The following is a 27382-nucleotide window of genomic DNA, read 5'->3' as shown; positions in this document are numbered from 1 at the left end:
GAAACCTGGAGAATAAAACACGAGGAACCAGAAACCTGGAGAATAAAACACGAGGAACAAGGAGGTTGGTCTATAAGCTCATTGTGCTCTCTTTAAGCTCTTCCACACTGAATGTCTATGTAAATACTTCATAAACAGACTTTAAATATTAACTGATGGTTGTCATTTTAAGTTAAGTCAACTGATTTTCTATAGATTTTGTCAACTCAAATCTGCAGACTGGCCCTGACCTTTGGCAATAGTGTGAACTTCTTCAGCTTGTAAATCATTGGGAAATCAAGGGAAACATTCTTGTTGTTTATTCAGCATTAAGAGACCATAGACAAGCTGACATGAGTCTTATTTTGGCCGCAACTTTCTCTCTGTGTTTCAGCAAATGGAATGATTTTTGGTTACAAATCTTATTTTGACACATATTTTGGGAAAATGCTTTAAAAATTTTCTGAAACTTAACAATACACTATGGGCAAATTCACTACCCTTTCGTTGTGTTCGTGGAATGAAAACATCCACTAAATTAAACTGCTTTAAAAATGTATCAGATAAATATTTTTTTCTATTTTTTTTTGTGCATAAATCTATTAATCAACCTCAGTCCCGATCAAAACTACCAAATGTTTTTTTTTTAAATCCAAGATTTTAACTCTTTAATTACCAAGTTCATAAATTGTCACTGATTTGGGGGGAAAAAAACACAAAATGATTTTCAATATAAAAAGTGATTGTGGCCTGGATATTTTTTTTTACCTTTTATCTTGTCTTGGGCATGTCAAAGATTAGTGACAACATTGGCTTTGATGCATTGTTAGATTTTGTGCAGCATTAGATTTAATTTTTTTCTCCCTCATTTATTGTTTGTGGCTGTTTTTGCCCCATTGACTTACATTATAACAACATTTTTATTATTGCAAAGCCATGACACACTAAAATCATGCATTCTTTATTGTTTGTGGTTTTCCCTTTTGGCAAGTAGTATTTTTACAGTTGATCACTAGGTGGGACCATTAACCCTTTAGATAGGCCTGTGCAAAAAAAAAAAGCTTAGTTTCTGGCTTGTATATGGAGTTATATGGAGTATAACAGCAAATTATAGTGTGTGTGAGAGAGAAAAAGAGAGTGTGAGAGAGACCTTTGTGCACTTACCTTAATGTATCTGAAAAAATCCAAATATGCTCCTCATATCTCAGAACTACATACGATAAACAATAAAAAAATTGTTTATGCACCTGCTGTCTTTTGATGGTGAAAAGTATGGATGGCCTATATGTGAAATGCTTGTCTTTTCTTGATGGTAGAGCCAGTTTAAAACCTTAAAATCCTTCAATGATACACTTTTTACTTTGATCACTTATAATGCACACTATGTGGTGATGATGTAGGTAGAGATGTTCCGATACCCTTTTTCTCTTCCCGATACCGATTCCGATACCTGGGCTCAGGGTATCGGCCGATACCGAGTACTGATCCGATACCTGGGTGTATATCTGTATATACAGCTGTATATACTACTAGCCCTGTGTAAATTGCTAGAATTTTTTTATGGTGTGCTTCAGACAGATCCCTCAATAAAACATGAACAAATACATGGTGAACTACTGTATTTATTACAGTATTTTTATTATCTAACATGAATTTGACAGTATTATTTATTTTCTTATGCAAAAAAGAACTTCAAATGCAGCCAAAAATCTAACACCGCAAACTAAAAAAGGTATTTAAGTTTTACAATATAACTGTATAAAAAAACTGCAACAAATAAGTCTAGGAATATAAAAAAAAGATCTATTAATCAGATAATCTCTAACAAGTAAAAAACAAGTAAAAAACAAGCAACCATCTAGGCATAATTATTATTATTATAGAGATGTATTATTATTACTGTAGGCTACAACAGTAGCTTTATATATTGTCAATTTACTCATGTAAACCAAACATGTATTTTAATGGGCTGCCATGAAGATCTTTGAGTGTCTGTGTTTATGATATGACAGTATTCTCAAATGAAACGGTAAATTCTCATGAAGTGACGGTTTATGCGTTCGTGTCCTCATGACACACAGCAGAGACTACAAAACAGCGAGCTCTCGCGCATCTGTGCCAGTCACCCACAGAGATGTAGATTTTGCGGGAGTAATATTTAAATAGTATTTTGCAGTTTAATATTCACAGACACTAGTATATATTCGGCTACTGTCTGGAGCCCTGCGTTTTGACTTACACGGAAGCGACTGAACGCAGTTGCCGGTACTGAATATACTCGAGAGTCTGTAACTACCGGTACTACAGAGACATACTGCTAACCACTGATCTATAATATAGTAGCGGCTTCACTGTCTTTTGGCAGTTTAGAATGTGATGAGTGATCCAGTCATATATAGATAAGGGCTGCTAACGCGTTTTCATTTCTTCTTCGCTGCTCTAAACAGGGGTTGCTTGTGGCAACACAGCACAACTTCCTGTGTTTTCAATGCATTTTGAGCAGCGAAGAAGAACCGTGCAGCGGTTAGGCAAAGCTTGCGGTCATAACTAGCTCTTTTTTAAGAAAATGGTATCGGATCGGTATATGGGTTCATGTACTCGCCGATGCCGATGCCAGAATTTGTTGTGGTATCGGAGATATTTCCGATACTAGTATCGGAATCGGAACAACTCTAGATGTAGGACTACGTGAGAACAACTATGGATGATAAGTTCACTCCCGGTCCACAGCGATGTATGACTGATACAGCAGTTCAATTCAATGTTACTCCAAATATATCAACTTACCTGTTTTGAATACTTTCTATTTAACATGTTTTTTTGCCCAATATTAGTGTTAAACTGTAAGTGAAATCTACTATTGATTTTCACTGTTGACATTTAGACTGATGACTTGTGTGTGCAGATGCGGCAAATTTTTCAAAGGGTGCGTGATATGAGAGTTGCGTCCATCTTTACTAGCCATTTTAAATACAGTATTTTTATATTTAAGGTTAGTTAGTCAGTATGTTTGAAAGTACATCTTTTTTCTCACAGGCTGACAATATGATGATCTGAAAAATGACCATATCGCCCAACACTAACACAATTGTCTACTTTTTACTGCAGGGCTCCAGACTGTAACTAAATCCTGCAGCCATTTTTTTTTTTTTTATGCCGGTGTAACCACCCCATTACCCAACTAATAAGAGCTGATGTTTCTATTGCATATGAGAAACATCAAATGAAACAAAAGCATAAAAATGTGCTAATCGTTTTAGTTGCACCATTTAGCAACTTGGACAAAAAAATTGTGAATTGTATAGAAAAAATTTAGATATGTCGCATTTTAATATAACCCATGATGAGACTGATTTTCCTTTGCTAAAGTAAGGAAACTTTGTTTCCGTTGCTCCTATATACAAACTCACAAAACTAGCATATCTCAGAGGTGTGCTCGCTGCATCATCTGCCGGTTAAATCAGTGGTTCCCAGTTCCATTCCATGTTCTGATGTGAAGTAAACCCCTGCGAACAGGGTGCACAGAGGTATGCAAATACATACGTTGACAGGCAGGTAGGAAAGCTATTTAAAACGCTCGGACGTTTTGATTGGACTTAGATTTCTTGGTCCTACGCCTTCCACATAATATATAAATACATTTAAACCACTTAACTTAATGATTGGCATCGGCATGTGAAGAGAATTTCAACAAGTATTAAAAAACCTTTAATTAGAAACTTATTGGGCTAATACGGTCAAAAACACAAGCTATTTACATAGAAACACAGTTAATATCTAAAGCGAAAGTAAACAGTTGAAAGAAAAACAGATGCGTCCAGTTCTTGAAGGGACCGTACTAAACATTCTGCCGCTTGTCATTAAAGGGGCAGACCGTTCACCCAACAATTTTAATAAATTATAGTCATTTAGGTTCTATAAAGTCATTATTTACCCTTGCGTTGGACAAAAGAATATATTTTGTAGAATGTGGGTAACCAAAAAGTTGCAGGAGCCCATTGACTTTTGATAGTAGAAAAAAAAAAGAATATGAAAATCACTGGGGACCAGTGTTGGGGTAGTTACTCAAAAAATTTAATTAGTTACTAGTTATGTAAATTGTAATGAGATTACTTTACTAGTTACTGCATTTGAAAAGTAACTTCACTACTTATTACTTTACATTTTAAATTTTTTAGATAATATTTTTTTTCCAAATTCCGTTTTCCATTTTAATTTTTCTGGATTCCATTTTTTTCTGTTTAATTTTTTTCTCAGCTCCATTCTTATGGTTAAATGTAACTGTATTAATCAAAAAGCATGTCTAATTAATTTAAATCATAACCACTTATACATTTTCACAGCAATTTATTAAAAGTTTAAAATAAATTACGTTTAGGGCGCTATGGATTTTCTTTTCTTTTTTTACCATATTTTTGATTTTTTTTTTTTTGCATGTGTAATTATTTAAATGCATAAAAACAACATTTATAATTTTTCTTAAAATAACCTTATTAAATGTTTTTTCCCCTCAGAATCCTGCTGTGTATTTACATTTTTCTGGTTATCAAATGAAGGCATAAAACATTCATTTATATTTTCTTTTAAATATTGAAAATTAAGCAAACTTTATTTTTTGGTAAACAAAGGGGATTTACTATTAAAAATAAAACATGGAAGAAATGTTAAGCAGGAGATGCTTTAAAGTGCGAGAAATAGAGGTTTCCCCAATAACAGCTGGAAACAAAGCAGCGCTGAGCTCACACACGCTGCTTTATCAGTCTTCCTTCAGTCATCCTTCAGAAATACAGCAATATAAAAACACCTGTCTCGTTTTGATATTTAAACATATAAATGTTAGGAATTAATATTATTATTAAATGTGCAGTACGTGTTCATGTTTATTCAACAAAGCCTTTTGCAAAATCATTCATTTATTTTTAAAATAGTGTAGATCTCCAAAAATAAGTATATGTATGGGAAACACATCCCACATCACAACCACCTGAGGCCAACTTCAGTCTACTCAGCACCTTAACTTTAAAACAATTTTGGAGTTCCTGCCTAAAGAACAATATCAAAAAGTTTTATTCTTGTATGCCATTTTGCTTATATCATTGTGTTTTCTTATGAGTTTCAAAATATAATTTCAATTGTCTTATAATGCATATTAGATTAGATTCAACTTTATTGTCACTGCACATGTAAGGTACAAGGCAAATAAATATAGTTAGCATCTAACCAGAAGTGCAATAAGCAGTAAGTACAGAATATACAAGGTCTACAATGTTACAAATGTACAATGACTACAGATAAGTATTATGGACATAGTTTACAGATTTTAAATACTATCAGCATGATATACAGTGATCTATGAACATACTATAAAGATGGATTATATAAAAGTGTATGTACACTATAGGCAGAACTATGAACATATGAACATAATTTACACTATTGCAATGGACAGTAAAGTGCAAAGAAAATAATACGGTGTGCAAATGGATTACTCAGTGTTTCTGGATGAACAAACAGTAGTGCAAGTGATAAGTTTTTGTAAATAAATCCATCAGATGTAGTGATGAGGAGGGGTGAGGAGGCGTTTCTCAATGACAAGGAAGGATCCTTGGAAGCCAGTATTTCACATCCATCGGAGGAGTCCTTCGTTCGAAAAATATCCCATACACAGGAAAGGATGCATACGTGTAGCCATCGCGCTCTTCGCAATCTCAAATAACCCACAATCCTCTATGCGCACAGCTTTGCTATCTTGTTCAAAAATTTCAAACGTTAGCGGAGTCTGACCGTTAACGGTTTTTATTTACGTTACCAAACATTTGTTATAACTGTAGGAAATATAAGTAAAGTTTAATGTTAAAATGCCAGTACAAATTACTACCATATTGATATTGTAAATTATACAAATACAAATTACGTTATTGATGGCTAATTTAACCAGACCTGTCATTTAACAATTGTTAGCTTGGATGCGTCACCGGCATTTCTTTTATAAATAACTAGTTAAGTTGTCCAAAGTAATTTAACGTTAATATTATACCATTCACAGCGTTATTCAAAAGGACCTTTTCACTGACGTAATGACGCAATTACGTGCACTTGATAGCCTGTTCCATTAACATGTAGATTTATTTCACTAATTTCATTCAAAAAGTGAAACTATATTATATGCATTCAGTGCACACAGACTGATACATTTCGAATTTATTTTAATTTGGTTGATTATAACTGACAATTAAGGAAAATCAGAATATTACTTAAGACCAATTAAAAGAAAGGATTTTTAGAAATCTTGGCCAACTGAAAGTATTTAACTTGAAAAGTATGAGCATGTACAGCACTCAATACTTAGTTGGGGTTCCTTTTGCCTGAATTACTACAGCAATGCGGTGTGGCATGGAGTGGATCAGTCTGTGGCACTGCTCAGGTGTTATGAGAGCCCAGGTGTCTCTGATAGTGGCCTTCAGCTCTTCTGCATTCTTGGGTCTGGCATAATTTCATTTTCCTCTTCCCAATACCCCATAGATTTTCTATGGGGTTAAGGTCAGGCGAGTTTGCTGGCCAATTATGAACAGGGATAAAATTTACTTTCATCAGGGAACGTAACTTTGGGCCACTCAGTAGCAGTCCAGTCCTGTTTGAGGCGAGACGCTTCTGACACTGTCTGTTGTTCAAAAGTGGCTTGACACAAAGGAATGCGAAGCTGAAACCCATGTCTTGCATGCGTCTGTGCCTAGTGGTTCTTGAAGCACTGACTCCAGCTGCAGTCCACTCTTTGTGAATCTCCCCCACATTTTTTAATGTGTTTTGTTTCACAATCTTCTCCAGGGTGTGGTTATCCCTATTGCTTGTACACTTTTTTTCTACCACATCTTTTCCTTTCCTTTGCTTCTCTATTAATGAGCTCTGTGAACAGCCAGCCTCTTTTGGAATGACCTTTTGTGTCTTGCCCTCCTTCTGCAATGTGTCAGTGGTCGTCTTTTGGACAACTGTCAAGTCAGCAGTCTTCCCCATGACTGTGTAGCCTACAGAACTAGACTGAGAGACCATTTAAAGTCATTTGCAGGTGTTTTGAGTTAATTAGCTGATTAGAGTGTGGCACCAGGTGTCTGAAAATATTGAACCTTTTCACAATATTCAAATTTTCTGAGATACAGAATTTGGGATTTTCCTTAGTTGTCAGTTATAATCATCAAAATTAAAAGAAATAAACATTAAAAAATATATACGGAAGCGTATTGCATTCACTTGAGAAAAAAAAATCTACTCTGTTTTAATGAATTAACGAGTTAATTATCTCAGAATTACGAGATAATTTTTCATGAAAATAAAGTTTTTGCTCTGTTTTTCTGAATTAATGAGTTAATTATCTCAGAATTATGAGAATAATCTTCATGAATTTTTTTTTCTGAATTAACGAGATCCCCCAAAATCCTACCAGAAGCTTTCACCTGCACGGAGTAACGTCAGGCCAAAGTTGCTGTTGCAAATCAGCCTGACCCTCCGATAACAACAACAGTGCCAGGCCTACATGTACATGGGTTCAGTGCAGGTAAGATAGCTAAGTTATTATAGTTACATGTTAATGTCAAATTATGTCTGCTAACTGTTCGCTTGACGACATGTACAACGAGGTTAGAATAGCTGTTTATAAACATGTAACGTTAAAGTTACGGGCATATTTTTTTGCTAACTACGTTAACTTAAGTTCCACCATCAACTGCAGCTGGTAGGCTAAATTATGTAATGATAAGCTAATATTTGTACCGTTAGTAAGCAAAAGGAACCTTAACTTTTAAGGTCGAGGGGATAATTACGTGTGATTTCTTTTTATTTTTTTAGAGATATTACGTTAACCACCTTCCTTTCAGGATAAGTAAACCACGCTATTTGCTGTAACTTTAGTGCTTAAGTTGTAAATCGAGAGGTCCTCGAACACAGAGAGGCTGCTGTCAGGGGGAGGGAAAAAGTCACATCAGAAATCCCCAGTACATGCAGCACGTTGAACATCGCGACATTACATAACAGTAAACACATTCAGAACTTTGCCAGTTTCAGAGCCAGCAGGGATACTATTTCGATTAAGTTTTGCATGGACGTTTAGTATAGTGTTCAGTGTGCTACACCAATAATAATGTTGAATATATTCTGACATTGCTTCGGTTTCTTTAGTTGTGCCTTCTCTTTTGGTTTGGTTTTTGTGTGTCCTGTTATTGTTTTATTTGTTGATATTTTGCAAAACTGTTTACTTGATGCATTTAATAATTTGGAAACAAAGCCAGCTTTTTGAAGCTTTCCAAAGCAAGTTATATATTTTTCAGGAACTAGATTCCGGTTGTGCAGTGAATCACATATAAATGAGTACATATAGCCTTTGTCTTAACACTATTGACCTTGAGTTCTTGAGTCTAGCCTTCTCTATGATTTGAGTAATGTTACTGTTAAAGGTGAGCACATTCAAATGCTAAAGACAGTTTGACTTCCAAGTGATAAGAAAGGCCTATAGTTGCCTATCTATACAGTTGATACATGAAACATACATTTTTAGCAACGTTTTCACACTCTTGGCCTTTATTAATGTTCTCGTAAAAAATGCAGAAATACATTTTTGAGATATTTAAAGATATTACAATTTTGAGGGTACAGTCCTATATCTGTTTATATTTGTGGTGCAACACATATTTACATAAATGCTGACTTTTTCCGACATTTGTTCAGGGCCAGCTATGGCTACATCTTCAAATACCCCCCTCCCACAAGATGATGGTCTGTGGATGTTTCTTCAGAGCCGAGGGATTCCTGAGGAAAATATACAGAAAATGCAGCAAGATCATGTAGGTGACAGCACATTCATTCCTGCAAAAAAATTATTTTAATTGTTTTACATTTTACTGAATCTCAGCAGATTATACAAGTAATCATCATAAATTGTAACCCTATCACATTTAGTGCCAGTGCTTTCGATTTTTTTTTTATGACAAGCACACCTGCCTCTCCCAACAATGCATTCATGTCTTCCCTATTCTAGCCTTGTAAAATAAGGTTTATAGGTATCTTTAGGAGTCAATTCACTCTATATTTTTGTCTCTACCCTACATAAACAAGTAACAGTAGTTAGACTGTAACGTGCAGTAGCATCACCATTATATATTCGGGCAAAGTTCTGATTTGAAATAATAAATGACAAACAAATTGCTGTTTGAAATAAATAAATACACAATATAAAAAATTGTGCCGTAACAATTACTGCTTTCCATTTTGTTTTGATTTGATATCGTTTTAAAAGGATGGAGTAATGTTTAGATGCCAGCACAGGCCTTCGTTGGGAGCTGAAGTATGGAATCAATATGGAATAGCAATATTATGGAGTAAATAATAGCAGTAATATATGAGAGAAGTGCTCTTCTTGTAATTGAGGTAAATGGTTAAATAATTAAAGAGGAATACATAAAAGTAATCAGTCCCCTGCCTAACTTTGATGTCAAGGGTTTTCACTGTTAATACACTGTATTTTCAGCATCATTATGTCACTCAAACTTCATTGTTATGGTTACAAAAATTTTTTAGACAGCAGTTTTTGTTTTAAATTACTTAATATTTTAGCTCCTTTTTATTCCCATGTGAAAAAAGAAACAAGCAAGTGAAGAAAAATATAAATAAATTGCTGATTTGCAGCTACCGCTAAGAAATTAATTTTCACTCATATGGAAATATAGCCATCTCTTAGATTTAAGATAACCAATATGTCTTACTGTATTGTTTTGTTTTCATTACAGATTGACCGCTCGGTAGTTGGAGAAATAGATGATGCCACTATGACTGCTTACATTCCAGCATATGGTGATAGGATTGCTACAAGGCGTTTCTGTATGGAAAAACAGAGAAAAGGTGGAGATGATCTAAAAAGACTGTCCTTATTTGAAAAACTTAGAAGAAAGTTGGGCACATTGACAAGCAATAAAGACGCAGATCAAGATTTTGAGGAGGAGCATTCTATGCAGCCAACAAAGATGCATCTGAGAAATAACAAAAGGGCCATGAAGATGACAAGGAAAATAGAACTAGGATGGATACACAACAAGAAACAAGTGAGAAAACGCAATGGTGGAGGAACCAGAGTTCTTGATATTTCCAAGAAAGCCACAAAAACAGAGATTCTATCACAAGCTAAAAAGCTATTTTTCCCCAATGAGAAATCGAGAAAGGGAAAGTGGGAAGAGTTCAGTCACAGCATTGTTGACTTTCAGGAAGCATACCTTGATGAGGGTGTTAGTGTGGGAGAGCTCTATGAAACACAAAAATTGGGGATTTTAAGATTTTACTTGTTCACAGAGCACCTGACAAATGGAGATGAAGTATTCACAGAGACGACAGAAGGAACTGATGAACAGACAGATGCAGCGAGTGTAAATGAGCGACAGAAAAACACAACAGAAGATAATAAGCAGATGACACAAAAACCACATGACAGTGAACAGCAGACACACACTGTGGAAGCTTTTGTCTCTACTGCTGTAGAGATTGTTGATCTTACATCTTTGTGTGATACATCGGAGGTCATTTTTGGCCCTTTGCAAGGTGGACCATTTTTAGAAGATCTTGATGACACAATCTTACATGAGCCTATAGAAGAGGCCCAGATAAACATCGACGCCAATAGCTCAACTACTGTCCATTCTGACACCGTGTCTGCTGGCCCATTAAGTCCTCCTTATGAACTGTTGCATGTGACAGTGAAACTCCACAGAGTCAATCTCTTGGAGGAACTGATTATCCAATTCAAGGATGAAGCGATGATGTCCTACACTGTGAAATACAGCTTCATTCATGAAATGGGGGCAGATGCTGATGGCGTGTCCAGGGATGTATATGCTGCCTTCTGGACAGAGTTTTTAGACTGTGCAGCAGAGGGTGCAGATGTGAGGGTGCCATCACTATCCCCAAAATGGCAAGAGGAAGAATGGAAATCTGTTGGTAGGATAATGGTCAAGGGATTAAAGGACCATGGATATTTTCCTTCTCGGCTGGCTCAAGCTTTTACAGCAGCAATCACATTTGGTGAACACACTGTCTCACCTGATTTATTGTTTGACTCACTAATGTTGTATCTTAGTCAGTCTGAGCGCGATCTCTTGTCCACTGCTTTGCAAGACGCCCTTGATGGTGATGATAAAGATGAACTTCTTGATCTTATGGATCGCATGGGAGTAAGAACAGTACCAACACAAGAGAACTTGAAAGCTGTACTTCTCCAAGTTGCCCACAAGCAAATAATCCAGCAACCAAAATATGCACTGGATAACATTGCAGCAGTCGCAGGACCAACTCTCAGGGAATTCTTCCCCAGTGTGCTGGATATGCAGAAGATGTATGAGGATCTTAAACCATCAACCCGAAAGGTATTAAGGTTGATCACGGCCTCTCCAGCTACTCCAGCTGAGAACCAAAGTTTGCGATTTTTACATCAATACATCAGGGGACTGGATGAGATAGGCCTCCGGAAGATGTTGAGATTCGTGACAGGGTCTGATGTCATCTGCATTAAAGACATTCAAGTCATATTCACCCCTTTGGAAGGGTTATCAAGGCGGCCTATTGCACATACTTGTGGCCCAACTTTAGAGCTGCCATCAACTTACAACAGCTATCCTGACCTCCGAGCTGAAATGGGGGCTATACTGTCCAGCAACTTCTATGCAATGGACATTGCATAGTGTCTCACTCACTCACATGTACAGTACACACTCTTCCCTCTTGCCCAGTTATAGCCTTATCAGTGCCATCTGTTAACCTTTAAATAGTGTGTAAATGTGAGACAGAGCACATAGGGGAAGTATTTAACTTAGGTGGTGCATTATGAGCGCAGGGTGATTTATTTTTTATTTTATGTTTTTCTTCAGTTTTATCCAGAATGTCATTACCAAACTTACTGTGGAAACATGTTTACTGGCTGAAGAACATTTTGTTGATGGACTCCGAATATATCCAGCCCATAGAAACATTTACACATGGTAACAAGAAACAATAATCAGTTTGATTTAATGATAATGATACAGGACCATTTAGGTTGCCCTGTTTGCAGTGGGCCCAAAGTGTGTCAAATCACATTTGGTCATGCTGAATAGTTCCACCATAAGAAGAAAATTGCCATTTTGACAATGGCAACATGTTTTGCAACGTTTCATATGCAGTTGCTGTTATTACCAGACTTAAACTGTCTGTAGAAACATCGACTGGCTGAACATTTTGTTAATATACTTTTAAGGTCCACTTAACCAAAAAACAATTATAAGCATTTTACACAATGTATGTTATAAATGCATGTGGATACATTTTCATTTTTAAGTGATTTAGATACATGTTCCAATATTTTAAATGTACTTTTATGCAAGCCATCATTTCTGTTAGCAGTTTAGGAGCATACTTTTTGGGACAATTTAAAAGAAATTGTCTTGTAAAGTTGCATTTTCATTGAGAAATTATAATTAACTTGGACCCTGAGGTAATGTCAGCTTATGTTAAATCTTATTATTGGCAGTGTTTGGCAATCTGTTCTAACATACAGCACTGTACATTAGAAGGTGTTCTGCTTTTTACAAATAAAAAGCACAGGTTTCTCTCTTGTTTTGTACGGATGTTTTCAAACAAATCAAGTCTTTACTGCAGATAACACACATGGATCTTGTCACACACAGTAGAATTACTGAGTTTTGACAACTGCACTGCAGTTCCTGCATTCACCAGCACTCTTTAGACAACATATTTAAACAGTCATCTCTACATTACCAAATTTACCAAATAGGCCTATTTCCTACATGCACAGTAAATCACACAGGGGGGAAAATGTTGCACTGCACTGGTTTATTTATATGATGCCAAATAATTGTGTAAAAAAAAAAAAGTGCTTTATGTGCAGCCCAGAGACACATGATTACAAGATACAATCATATGTTTGATTTAAAGGCGATCCAAACATCATGTAGGTTGCCCTGTTTACTATGAGCCCAAAGTGTGTCAGACCACATCTGGTGATACGAAATAGTTCCACCATAAGGACAAATGTGCCATTTTTGACAATGGCAACATGTGATACTTTTCATTTGCAGGTACAGGATTGTTCCCAGTTCTGTGGTTGAGATGTACTTTTTACATAATGATGAATAAAAAAAGAGATGGTATGGAGCTCAGTTGGGAGATGTCAATTATAAAAGAGTTTATTATTGATTGCTTAAACATAGTACTTCTGTCAAACATTTACAGTGAATGTCATGGTATATAACCTTTTCCGTCCAAACTGCAAATCTGTTTTTTTTCTTTTGGCTATGAGAAGGTGCTCACATTCAATCATTTGATCCAGTAGAACAACTTTTTAAATTTGGGTACGTATGTAAGCACGTAAGAACATGTAAAGATCAATGGCTTCCTCTGGAGAGGTTGGTGGATGAAGACTGTTTTCTGCCATGGCAAGGCAACAAATGTCAAACACTATATTATCACAAGGATATGGTCCTCTCTCCCGACATTCCTCCCTACAAGCCTGTATCTTCTGTTGGGAAGCCTCTTTAAGGTACTCCCTACCACCAAAAAGTTGGGGTAGGGTGTACATCATCGCTGGACGTCCACCTGGAGACACAGCATTTCTGGATGGGTGAATTCTGTGAGTGTTCCAGAGGTGAACAACATCCTGCAGTTCTCTCTAAATATAAAGGAAAAGAGTGGGAAAGTAAGAAAATTAGTCCACAATACCACCTGCAGGCAAAATAAATGCATATGGTCCAGTATGATACAGTAGAGCCATTTCTCAGTTTCATGCATATTAAATTCTATATTTGAAAACAATAAATCTCTGTATGTTAAGATCTGTGTTATATGATCAGGGTTATATGTGTCCCATTAATGCAGAGAAACAATTTTCTTTCACCAAAATGAACATACAAGTACCAGAATGATATAAACAAAAATGGGCTACTCGTATAACGGTAAATATTCCTTGTCAGTGTTTTACTATTATGATGTTTTTAAGTTGATATTAGATAGCAGTTTGTGCAACATCCATATAACAGGATTAATATTATAGCTGAATTAATGTTTGTGTTGCACTTTATTGTTGTAGATGTAGGCTGCTGCTAATTCTAACTACTTACACTGAGATCCACTTATCTCTGTAAAATTCAACTATATGTAGGAAAAATCTACATATAATTTGTAATCTACAAATTAATTTAATAATATAATTAAATAACTAATGGTTATCGCCCATTTGCTTCTGTTATGAAACAGTTGTTAGACCTATGAAATTAGATAATTATGCTCCAAAACATTTTGGTGTATTGACAAAATCTATAGCTGACTAGCATATCACAATTTACATGTCTAAAGCACATTTCTTACCTCTATTATTTCAAGACATGTGAACTGTATTAGACTTTTGTCTAGGAAGTCACCAGAGAAGTCGTCTGAATCTTTTAGATCTTGAAATAGGCTGATCCAGAACTGTGCATGCTGCTTCCTCAAAAATCCCCACCAATGCTCTATCCGTTGGTTATGATTGCTTGAGCCATACAAATAGCAATTTCTTGAATAGTCCGTATGATCATGTCTCAAGAACATCTGCATCTGTTCCATGTAACAATTCTCTGTCCCTAAGTCTGAGCGAATTCGAGTGGCTGTCCCATTCCTTGATGACACCGCATCAATAAAGTATCCAGCGATGACCTTGGGATCACTACTTGTAGAGTATGCATGTAGCCATATCGTCATTCTTGAAAACCCGTCGATTGCACCATTGATGCAGATCCCATATGGTTTGAGTTTATCATATGAATCAACATGCCATAAAAAGTTCGGGCCTGGATTATGATATAAACGTCGCCGAAGACGTTTCCGGCGCCTCAGTTGCACTCCATGGGGATCCAGTATTTTCAACAATTGCCTGATTGTCTCTTGTGTCACCACGTAGCCAGCCTGAATGCATTTCAGATGCATCATCTTATATCCGTGAAGCATACCATATCGGTTCAACTGGTCCTGGAGAAACACAGCAATGTCAAGCAGATCAGAATGTTCTTTTCGTCTGAACAGGCGCAAAGTCTTGAGGTGCCTGCGCAAAGTTGATGCACTAATAACAATACCATTTATATTGCTTAAAGACAGCAGTATCTCCCAATGTCTCAAACCCAAAGTAAAATAAAACCGTATTAAACTTGAAAGGCGGGACATGTTTACTTCCATGCAATCCAGCTAAAATAGAGCCCCTGGCAGGTTTTTAAGGGATCTCATTAATTCAGAAAAACAGATCAAAATATATATTTTTAATGAAAAATGTATCTCATAATTCTGAGATAATTAACTCTTTATTCAGAAAAACAGAGCAAAAACTTTTTTTTCCATGAAAAATTATCTTGTAATTCTGAGATAATTAACTCGTTAATTCAGAAAAACAGAGCAAAACCTTTTTTTTTCATGAAAAATTATCTCGTAATTCTGAGATAATTAACTCGTTAATTCAGAAAAACAGAGCAAAACCTTTTTTTTCCATGAAAAATTATCTCGTAATTCTGAGATAATTAACTCGTTAATTCAGAAAACAGAGCAAAAGCTTTTTTTTCATGAAAAATTATCTCGTAATTCTGAGATATTTAACTCGTTAATTCAGAAAAACAGAGTAGATTTTTTTTTCTCAAGTGAATACAATACGCTTCCGTAAATATATGAGTCTGTGTCTAATGAATGAATATGATATACAAGTTTCACTTTTTGAATGGAATTATTGAAATCAACGTTTTGATGATATTCTAATTATATGACCAGCACCTGTATATAAAGATGAATTGTAATTGTAAATGTGCAAGATTAACAATAAAGAATTAAAGAATATTGTTTGTTCTGGGTCGTTATTATGAACTGAATGCGAATGACAAACAGGGACATTTAAATGAAGATTAACCTTAAAGAAATGTTCTTGGTTTAGATGTATGCGTGTGCAAGAGCATGTGGCTACATATAGATGTGTGTGGCAAGCGAATGATGCATTCAGATTACCACTCTTGTGTGTCAAAACCACTTGGGCCGTCACAGTCATAAATAGAATGCAACAGCAGTTTACTGTCGGGAATTTGTTGTGGTGCGGTTCACTTTTTTCACATTTCTCCTTTTTTTTTTTTTTACTTACAAATAAACTGTTGTTGCTTTTATTTCAGATTTTATTGAAGAAATTGAAGCGAACAAAGAATTGAGTGAAGTTGAAAAGAAAAATCATGTCAAAACTGGAGGAGAATCTTTCAGTTGTTCTAAATCCAAACAGAATGCTTTAAAGTCAAGAGGAGCCAAGAAATCTTTCACCTGCCATCAGTGTGGAAAAAGTTTCACAAGCAAATATAATCTTGATGTTCATATGAGAATTCACACGGGAGAGAAACCATTCGCTTGTGATAAATGTGGGAAGAGCTTCACACAATTGCTAAGCCTTAAGGTACACATAAACATCCACACTGGAGAGAAACCACACACATGTGGTCAGTGCGGGAGGAGTTTCACACGAAAAGAAAGCCTTATAACCCATATGAGAATTCATACAGGAGAGAAACTGTTCTCATGTAATCAGTGTGGAAAGAGGTTTTCATATTTTCCCATTTTAAAAGAACATCAGAAAACACATACTGGTGTGAGAGAGCACATGTGCTTTGAGTGTGAAAAGACTTTTACTACAGCAAAGTGTTTAAAACTGCACCAGAGGATCCACACTGGAGAGAATCTGTATGACTGCACTGCATGTGGGAAATGTTTCAATCGTTCATCTTCTCTACACAGACATACAAAAAACAATCACAGTAAGTATTCAAGATTCTGCTGAAATTATAATTAAATCAAAGATGGAGTTCCTCCCCCAATTACTGTCAAAACATTTTATTATTGTGCTTTCTTTTTTTTTTTTTTTCAATGTTGTTTTCAAAATCACTAATTATTGTTCCACTTAAGATGTATTTAGAAAATGCTGATTCAAGATATACTGTCATGTAGCTTTGCAACTGATCCTTATTTGTTTCTCTTGTAAGACAAGTTGGGTACCAGAACACAGTATTTAATGGGCTATTTTGTTCATGAAAAAAAAAAAAACAGTACCTTTAAAGAACTGAACTTATCATAAAAATAGTAATACTGAGATACCTTAACGAGAGATCTATCATAAGTTTTGACTTTTAATTTAAGTAATGATCACTTTTGCTTTGAGTACTTGAATGTTCGCAAAGACCCACCTTCCATAGTTACTGTTGCTAACTCTGACAAATAATTCTGCTCTCACACTACACACCATGTTCTCACGCAGTGAAAAATTCATCGCAGACCAAAGAGGAAACTGACAGCGTGCCAACAGACAACACACAGCAGGTTACTTCTGGTATGTAAAAATATCTCAGGACACTCAGCTTTTAAATTTTGCAATTTTAAAAGAAAATAAAATCATTTTGTGTCCTGACAGATCGCTGTAGCGCCAAAGTTCACAGTATTTTGTCCGCAGAATAAGAGCACACTTTTTTTTTTTTTTTTACATATAATTTTTTTATTTCACATTATTATTTTAACTTGAGCAGTGCAAGCCATGCATATAGCGGACAGCTTAAATCATGGACAGATTTTCTGGTATGCAAAGCAAGTACTTTAAAGGATTTCCTTTAGCTTATTGCCATTACTGTGACAGCCTTAAACAGCAGAGCTTAGCCCTGCATGCTTTTTATATATATAAAGTTTCAATTTAATGTATCTTTTTTGACACTGTTTTAACATTGATGTGTATGAAGAGCGGACATAGCTGTCGAGTAATATGGTGGATAGCAACAGTGGCACATAATCTCTTCCTTCTGAATGGTCTGATCACCTGTCAATCAAGCTCCTGGTTAATTTTGTTGTTGATCAAACATATTTGTTGTTTTCCCTAAAAAAAAAAACATGTGGTTTGTGTCTATAATATCTAAAAACAAATAATAATAATAAATAGTTGAATTGTAAAGAAAAATGTTGATAAATATGGTTTTGATATAAGCCACGAGGAGTATGGACATTTTTTTCCTTTGCTCCTATAAACAAACTCGTGAGACTAGCATATCCTACGCCTTACACAGCAAATACATTTAAACCACTTAACTTGATTGCTATCAGCACGTGAAGAGAATTTCTACAAGTATAAAAAGAAAATGTTTCTGAAGACAAACACCTATTCCATCTTTAATCAGAAACTTATTGAGCTAATAGTCAAAAAAACACAATATTTACATAGAAACACAGTTAATATCAAAAGTGAAAGTTAACAGTTGAGCGAAAAACAGATGTGTCCAGCTCTTAAAGGGACCATACTAAACATTCTGCTGCTTGTCATTAAAGGGACAGTTCACCCAACAATTTTAATAAATTTTAATAGTTATTAGGTTCTATAAAGTCATTACTTACCCTTGTGTTGGACAAAAGAAGATATTTTGTAGAATGTGAGTAACCAAACAGTTGCAGGAGCCCATTGACTTTGATAGTAGGAAAAAAAAATGAAAGTCACTGGGGACCAGCAACTTTTTAGTTTTCCACATTCTTCAAAATAACTTTTTATGTTAAACAGGAGAAAAAAACTCATTCAGGTTTATAACAAATTGAGTTTGAAAAAAAGCGCTACCAAATCTGCTTCTGGTGCCACCATCTGTAGAACTTAGTGGCACTGCTCTCAAATGTTATTCTGGAGTCCTGCACTTTTACATTAGGGTTCACTTTTATGTTCAAGTAATTTGTTAATAATTTAATAGCCATTTTTACAAATATTTCAGAGTTGATTGAAGAACCAAGTGATGTTGAAGAGAAAAATGTCAAAACTGAGGAAAAACCTTTGAGTTGCCCTCAAACCAAACTGAAAAATTTAAATAAAAGAAGAGCAAATAAATCTTTCACCTGTTTAAAAGGCAAAACAAGTCTTGAGTGTCTCATGAGAGTTCATACTGGGGAGAAATCATTAACTTGTGTTCGGTGTGGGAAGATTTTCTCACAATCAGCACATCTTAATGATCATATGAACATTCACTCTGGAGAAAAGCTGCACACATGTAATCGGTTTGGTAAAAAGATTTTATTGGCTTCAGTTCTGAAGAAACACTTGAAAGTGCACTCAGAGAAGACACATTCATGTAATTTGAATTTTTCAAATTTAAAGGTGTATCAAAAACATACTACTGTAGGAGAGTACATGTGCTTTGAGTGTGAAAAGACTTTCACATCAGCGACCTGTACAAAACTGCATGAAAGCATCCACACTGGAGAAAAACGTCACAAGTGTTCACACTGTGACAAAAGATTTAATCATTCAGCACATTTGAAAAGACATGAGAGGATCCACACTGGAGAGAAACCTTACAAGTGTTCACACTGCAACAAGAGATTCAGGGATTCATCAAGTCTGAAAAAACATGAGAAAATTCACACTGGGGAGAAACCTTACAAGTGTTCACACTGCAACAAGAGATTCAATAGGTTCGGAGACCTGAAAACACATGAGAGGATCCACACTGGAGAGAAACCTTACAAGTGTTCACACTGCAACAAGAGATTCAATAGGTTCGGAGACCTGAAAACACATGAGAGGATCCACACTGGAGAGAAACCTTATAAGTGTTCACACTGTGAGGATATTCAATAAGTCAGGAGACCTAGAAACACATGAGGGGATCCAAACTTCAGAGAGACTATCATTGCAACATGACGAAACATTATCTAAAGTTATCACAATGAATAAATGTCATCTTCATCTTCAAAACCAGGGAATTCAACTGTGAGATTCAGATAAACACAATTTTGGAGTTCCTGACTAAAGAACAATGTCAAAAAGTTTTATTCTTGTATGTCATTTTGCTTCATGATAAAAAAATATATCATTGTGTTTTCTTATTTGTCTTCTAATGCATATTAGATTAGATTCAACTGTATTGTCACTGGACATGTAAGGTACAAGTAAACAAAATGCTGTAAGCATCTAAACAGAAGTGCAATAAGCAGTAAGAACAAAATATACAAGGTCTACAATGTTACAAATGTAAAATAACTACAGATAAGTATTATGGACATAATTTACAGATTTGAAATACTATCAGCATGATATACAGATAGGTGTACTATGAACATACTATACAGATGGATTATATAGAATGTAGTGGTGAAGAGGGGGAGGAGTCTGTGTGTATGGTGTGGGGAGGTGTCAGAGGCCAGAATTCAGCAAGGAGACAGCTTTAGGGAAAAAGCTGTTCCTGAATCTTGAGCACCTTGTCCGGAGGCTCTTGAAGCGCCTCTCGGAGGGCAAGAGGTTAAACAGTCCGTGGCCAGGGTGAGAGGAGTCCTTGAGAATGCTGTGAGCTCGTCGTAGACAGCGTTTCCTCTGGATGTCCTCTGGATGTCACTTCCGCAGGAAGTGGTGTCACTGTGATGCGTTGGGCAGTTTTCACCACCCTCTGCAGTGAATTGCAGTCAGCAGCTGAGCAGTTACCATACCAGACTGTGATGCAACTGGTCAGGATACTCTCTATCGCACACCGGTAAAGGTTCACCAGGATGGCTGAAGACTGCTGGTTCTTCTTCAGTGTCTTGAGGAAGAGGAGGCGCTGGGGAGCCTTCTTGACCAGGCTGGAGGTGTTTGTGGTCCAGGACAATTCCTCCGAGATGGTGGTTCCCAGAAACTTGAAGCTGGAGACACGTTCAACAACTATCCCGTCAATGTGGATGGGCTAATGCATGCTGCTTCTTCCTGAAGTCCACAATGAGCTCCTTTGTCTTACTGGTGTTAAGGAGCAGGTTATTGACAGTGCACCATGTGGCCAGGTGCTGTACCTCTTCCTTGTAGGCAGTCTCATTGTTTTTACTGATGAGGTCAATCACTGTGGTGTCGCCTGCAAACTTAATGATGAATTCGATCCATACACAGGCTTGCAGTCGTGGGTGTAAAGGGAGTAAAGGAATGGGCTCAGCATACAGCCCTGTGGTACGCCGGTATTGAGTGTGATGTTCGTGGAGCAGGTGTGGCCTGACCTAACATGCTGAGGTCTGTTGGTCAGAAAGTCCATAATTCAGTTGCAGAGAGAGTAGTTAATGTCCAGGTCTCCAAGTTTTGTGGTCAGCTTGGAGGGAATGACGGTGTGAAATGCTGAACTAGAGTCAACAAACAACATCCGTACATATGTGTTGTTATTGTCCAAGTGTGTGAGTGCAGAGTGCAGCACTGTGCATACTGCATCCTCTGTGCTCCTTTTTTACTGTAGGCAAATTAGTGTGGCTCCAGTGTCGATGGGAGGCAATCTTTGAGGTGTGCTAGGACCAGTCGCTCAAAGCAATTCATAATAGCCTTGTTTCCACTGTCGGGCCAGTGTGAGCTAGGGCTTAAAATGGGCCAGTCAGGGCTAATAGCCTTGAGCCAGTAGCAGCGAGGCCAGAACAGCGCAGCGTTTCCACAGTGGGTCCTGAAGCTCTGCTGCGCTTCACTAAAACCCGCCCTTTACACACCTCTCAGGAACAATGTCACACAACCTTATAATTTCTCCAACAAAGAGAAGTTATCAGAAAACTAAGAATTAAGTCACTGGAACTAGCATGATCACAAAATGAGCATGATAAAAGTAACGTTTTTAGCATGCTTTGTAAAAAAATTTAATTCAAAAGCTATACGTTTTATGTTTTACTATAGAATAAGTGATCCATTGATCATAATTCATTAATTTATCAGGACTCAAAATTAGTCACACAAGAATAAATGTATTTCTATTTTATTTATTTTTAATGCTTAAGCGTTATGAAAATAGCCTGCTTATTCAGTCAAAACTGTTTCGTTTTATTTGTAGCCACAGTAGCCTATAAATCAAATTTAGAATGAATTATAACATCTCTATTTTTATAAAAGCCCCCGAACAAAAAAAATTATTATATTTTTAAGATAGGCTAAGTGTAACTAAACTCTCGAGACGAGATTTATGACAGTCAATATAAGTTACTAAATAAATACATGATTGTGATAGAGAATAAGAAGCTGATGTCTGATTTCTTCAAGTGGTCATATTTACCATGTTTACTGTGGTAATGTTAATGCTTAGCATGCACTGTCTTTTGCATCGTTTATAAATATTTTCTTTAAACTAAATAGTTTTAGCAACTGAACAACATTAATTAAGAAAACAGTGTGTCAATAATGCAAAATGATAGTTAAAGGCAGTTCATCATTGAATTCAGTGATGTCATCATTCAGCTCAGTTCAGTTTAAATAGTGTCTGTGCATTCATTTGCAATCAAGTCAACGATATCTCTGTAGATGAAGTGACCCCAACTAAGCAAGCCAGAGGCGACAGCGGCAAGGAACCGAAACTCCATCGGTGACAGAATGGAGAAAAAAACCTTGGGAGAAACCAGGCTCAGTTGGGGGGCCAGTTCTCCTCTGACCAGACAAAACCAGTAGTTCAATTCCAGGCTGCAGCAAAGTCAGATTGTGCAGAAGAATCATCTGTTTCCTGTGGTCTTGTCCTGGTGCTCCTCTGAGACAAGGTCTTTACAGGGGATCTGTATCTGGGGCTCTAGTTGTCCTGGTCTCCGCTGTCTTTCAGGGCTGTAGAGGTCCTTTCTAGGTGCTGATCCACCATCTGGTCTGGATACGTACTGGATCCAGGTGACTGCAGTGACTCTCTGATCTGGATACAGGCTGGATCTGGTGGCTACGGTGACCTCGGAACAAGAGAGAAACAGACTAATATTAGCGTAGATGCCATTCTTCTAATGATGTAGCAAGTACATCGGGTGTTATGGGAGGTGTTCCCAGGTTCTGGTTTATTTAATTAATGCAGCCTAAAAATACTTTAACGGATTTGGATATTAGAAGCATATCTGTGTGTTATGTATAAACCAGGTTATAGAGATAGATCTTTAATCTAGATTTAAACTGCAAGAGTGTGTCTGCCTCTGTAACTCTGTAATAACTGGGTCATGATTTCTGGAAAAACATTGCTGTAGAGTCATGATTTTTCTGACTATGATACTAATGATGTACTCATTTCATTTAAAGGATCTAAATTTAGACAGAAATGTTGCCCCACTGCCTGAAGTAAACATAAACGATTCAGACCTGCTATTTTTAATCATTTAATCTATATATATTTTTATCTTTAAGCAGCATGTTTTATTTCTTGAACTTGCAAATTTGGTGTTTTCTTACTGTAACGGAGGCCAGCTAGTAGTGCTGCGCAGGTAAACCTCACTCCCTAATCTCAAGAGACGCACTAGCGACAGACCCTAGTGGCTGCAGTGATTTAGCCTCCTTTTTAGTGCGTCCGCCTCCCATGCATTGGAAAAATAAGGTGGATTGCAATTATTTTCTTTTAAAAGTAGTCATCTAAAACTCAGTAGTTAGAGTATGCCACCACCATGTTAGAGTATGTTTTAGGTGACACAAAGAAGTCGAGGGGCATGGATGCTGACATTGGAGGGACAAGCTGATTTCATCACTGGTCTGGCTGCCATTTTTGCCATTTCAATTTGAATTTTATCAAAGGTAATTTCTACATAATATTGTACTTGAGGGTTTTTTATATTTGGTGGGTTAAACAAAGAATGTTTGGATGTTTTGGATTTTGAGAGCCGTGCTGGACCACAGCAGCCAAGCGATGATGACCCCCGTTTCTTCCCCTCAAACAAGTATGTGTGTTGCAGCTTTAACATTTGTGTCTTTACTGGAGACCAGAGAGGAAGCTTTTTTAAAAGGATTGCGATCCTTCTTCCTCTGCAAACAGTACATATAAAATGATGAACACTGTTGAGTGCAAATGCTGCCTGGATAAATCACACACCTTTACTTTGTTGCAGTCTGTTCTTGACTGTGTGTTTGTGATGGAAATGTTTTTTAAGCTGCTGTTATTGAAATGGTTAGGGTTAATATTACCTTGTTCTGTCACTTTTTTTAGTATGTACTGCAACAGCAGTGACCCACTGAAGGTGGTTACTGGGACCAGGATGTCAATCTAGTGTGTAAACAATGTTCCAACACCAGAATGGACAAACCAAACTCTGGCTTTGTGATAAGTAATTTAGAAGTAGTAATGTAGTAAGAAGATCCCTGAATATGTTCTAAAGTGTGTCCTGATTCAATGGAGAGAAGCATGATCATCTGAACCTCTTTGCTGGAAAGTTTAGACTGGATTTATTTAACTGAAAAATAAATGTGTAAAATTGATTGTTTTGTGTTTATCTGAATTGAACATATCTTTCCAATGTTATAGGTTATTGATGGGTTAAAAAATTACAGTATTTTATAATAAATTAACAATACATTTTAAATTATTTTTTTTAAATTAACAATACTATTTGTTATTAATTAAAAGCACATTGTGAAAGTAAAAATACTTTCTTTGGCCTTCAAAAAGAGCACAATATCCACTTTAGCTGGTCCATGCTGGTTGCTGAGGAAATACATCAACTTTGCGCTGTGGATCGTCGGGATTGGCTTTCACTGTGGATGAAGTGGACTCCAGCCTGAGGTCATCATTGTGTTTGCCGCAACCCCCCGGTATCTTCTTCCTCGAAACAGCCTGTTCCCCGTTAGAGCCACTAGCTGCCTCTCATTCAAGCTATGGGCCATTCCTAACTCTTTGCAAGGTTTTTCCCCCTGGATAATCGCAAAAATAGTTCATGAAGCTTGCTATGTTTTGTCCATACAGATAATATTAAAAAAAATAATATGATTATAATATGTTTCTGTAAATTTCAAATTAGAGATGTTCCGATACCCTTTTTCTCATCCCGATACCGATTCCGATACCTGGGCTCAGGGTATCGGCCGATACCGAGTACTGATCCGATACCTGGGTGTATATCTGTATATACAGCTGTATATACTACTAGCCCTGTGTAAATTGCTAGAATTTTTTTATGGTGTGCTTCAGACAGATCCCTCAATAAAACATGAACAAATACATGGTGAACTACTGTATTTATTACAGTATTTTTATTATCTAACATGAATTTGACAGTATTATTTATTTTCTTATGCAAAAAAGAACTTCAAATGCAGCCAAAAATCTAACACCGCAAACTAAAAAAGGTATTTAAGTTTTACAATATAACTGTATAAAAAAACTGCAACAAATAAGTCTAGGAATATAAAAAAGATCTATTAATCAGATAATCTCTAACAAGTAAAAAACAAGTAAAAAACAAGCAACCATCTAGGCATAATTATTATTATTATAGAGATGTATTATTATTACTGTAGGCTACAACAGTAGCTTTATATATTGTCAATTTACTCATGTAAACCAAACATTTATTTTAATGGGCTGCCATGAAGATCTTTGAGTGTCTGTGTTTATGATATGACAGTATTCTCAAATGAAACGGTAAATTCTCATGAAGTGACGGTTTATGCGTTCGTGTCCTCATGACACACAGCAGAGACTACAAAACAGCGAGCTCTCGCGCATCTGTGCCAGTCACCCACAGAGATGTAGATTTTGCGGGAGTAATATTTAAATAGTATTTTGCAGTTTAATATTCACAGACACTAGTATATATTCGGCTACTGTCTGGAGCCCTGCGTTTTGACTTACACGGAAGCGACTGAACGCAGTTGCCGGTACTGAATATACTCGAGAGTCTGTAACTACCAGTACTACAGAGACATACTGCTAACCACTGATCTATAATATAGTAGCGGCTTCACTGTCTTTTGGCAGTTTAGAATGTGATGAGTGATCCAGTCATATATAGATAAGGGCTGCTAACGCGTTTTCATTTCTTCTTCGCTGCTCTAAACAGGGGTTGCTTGTGGCAACACAGCACAACTTCCTGTGTTTTCAATGCATTTTGAGCAGCGAAGAAGAACCGTGCAGCGGTTAGGCAAAGCTTGCGGTCATAACTAGGTCTTTTTTAAGAAAATGGTATCGGATCGGTATATGGGTTTATGTACTCGCCGATGCCGATGCCAGAATTTGTTGTGGTATCGGAGATATTTCCGATACTAGTATCGGAATCGGAACAACTCTATTTCAAATGAAGGTGATTGAAAAGTAAATAGATCCTTGATTAATATGAATATTTTAATAAAATGTGTGTCGCCACATATTAATCAATAAAATTATTGCATAGAATCTATTAAATTAGATCTGAGTGAGTTGTGGAAATGGTAAGATTAAACTTATTTTAGTGAATAAAGTACCAACTTTTCGGCCTTGTTAGTGTGGGTAAGTTACACAAAAAAATATTATTTTATCCTTGCTTCTAGAAAATCCTCTATATGCTTCATAACAGCTTATCGTAGTCATAGACATTTAAATTTAACGTGGCTTTAAGCACTATACATAATTAAAGTTTCACTTTCACCACTAAGCCATTAAATGTGGCGTTTACATGGAATAATTGTAATTTGAGTTTATCTTGTGGTACGAATGTTGAGTCTCCGCATCAGTAGGAAAGCAATAAAACGAGCATCTTGCATCTGAAGACTTGTGTTGCATTTAAGGGCAAAGGAAAAAAAAAATTGTTGACCAACAATATAAAATGTTTGAACCATTAATTGGTTATTCTAGAAATAATTGTATTACATATTTTACTACGACTGGAAAATTCTGTAAATTGATAAACTGTTTGGTGTGATGAAGTTTAATGCCTCAAACAGCACCATGTAGTTGCATTTAGTAACTTGTTAGCAACCATATTTTTTAACAGGGTCATATAATGTTGCCAAAAAGAACGTTATTTTGTGTATTTCGGTTTAATGTAATGCAATGTTTATGCGGTTTAAACTTCAAAAAAAAAAAAAATTCCAGATAATGTTCATTATTGTTGATTCTCTATGCCTCACCTTTCTGAAATGTGTCTATTTTTACAAAGCCGTGTAAACATAAAACCATATCTGCATATGTGATCAGAGAAATGACAAACAACAAGTGCTAGTCTACACTGATCAAAACTTGTGTTTGAATCATCAGTGGCAAATTATTTAAATATATGAAAAACATACAGATAATTACTCAGAAGTGCCAAATTGTCCTTGCAATGTTGGGACTGCCCCACTTTATAGAGTAGCCTTTGAGCACAGACCCATTGTCTTTTCTCCCAGGATCAGGCAACAGTCTTCCATAAAATGAGCTGCACACATCTGAATATTTGGGTTGATCTGTTCTATAACAGTGCTGTAAATACAACTTAACCACTGATTTCTAGTTGTGTCCTCTTTCGGAAGACCATACATAGTAGTTTTGCTTTCACAATGAAACACACAGCATCACACAGCGGCCTAGAGTGAGGAATGGGGGCTTGCGGCAACCACATGTGATGTGGCACATCTATTTATTTATTTTCTGGAACAGTTTTGACAGAAAATAGCAAGCATTAAGTAGAATGGCCGTTTTATATA

General features: G+C 36.3%; 1 protein-coding gene across 1 annotated transcript; it reads left to right on the top strand.

Annotated features, from left to right (window-relative positions):
• The first annotated feature begins 11 nt into the window (after nucleotides 1–11).
• LOC113096983 (uncharacterized) lies at nucleotides 12–12607 on the top strand. The gene is made up of 3 exons (XM_026262209.1): nucleotides 12–64; nucleotides 8695–8810; nucleotides 9753–12607. Exons 2-3 carry the CDS (start codon nucleotides 8703–8705, stop codon nucleotides 11688–11690), a joined length of 2046 nt encoding a protein of 681 aa, XP_026117994.1. The 5' UTR covers nucleotides 12–64; nucleotides 8695–8702; the 3' UTR covers nucleotides 11691–12607.
• Nucleotides 12608–27382: the final 14775 nt, after the last annotated feature.

Source organism: Carassius auratus, unplaced genomic scaffold (assembly GCF_003368295.1).
Source record: "Carassius auratus strain Wakin unplaced genomic scaffold, ASM336829v1 scaf_tig00216060, whole genome shotgun sequence".
NCBI classification, from domain to species: domain Eukaryota; kingdom Metazoa; phylum Chordata; class Actinopteri; order Cypriniformes; family Cyprinidae; genus Carassius; species Carassius auratus.
This window is presented reverse-complemented; position numbering and strand designations above follow the sequence as displayed.

Coding starts and splice junctions, on each gene's coding strand:
- LOC113096983 (XM_026262209.1), top strand. CDS start 8,703: ATGGCTACATCTTCAAATACCCCCCTCCCACAAGATGATGGTCTGTGG. Junction 8,811..9,752: donor AGAAAATGCAGCAAGATCAT/GTAGGTGACAGC, acceptor TTTTCATTACAG/ATTGACCGCTCGGTAGTTGG.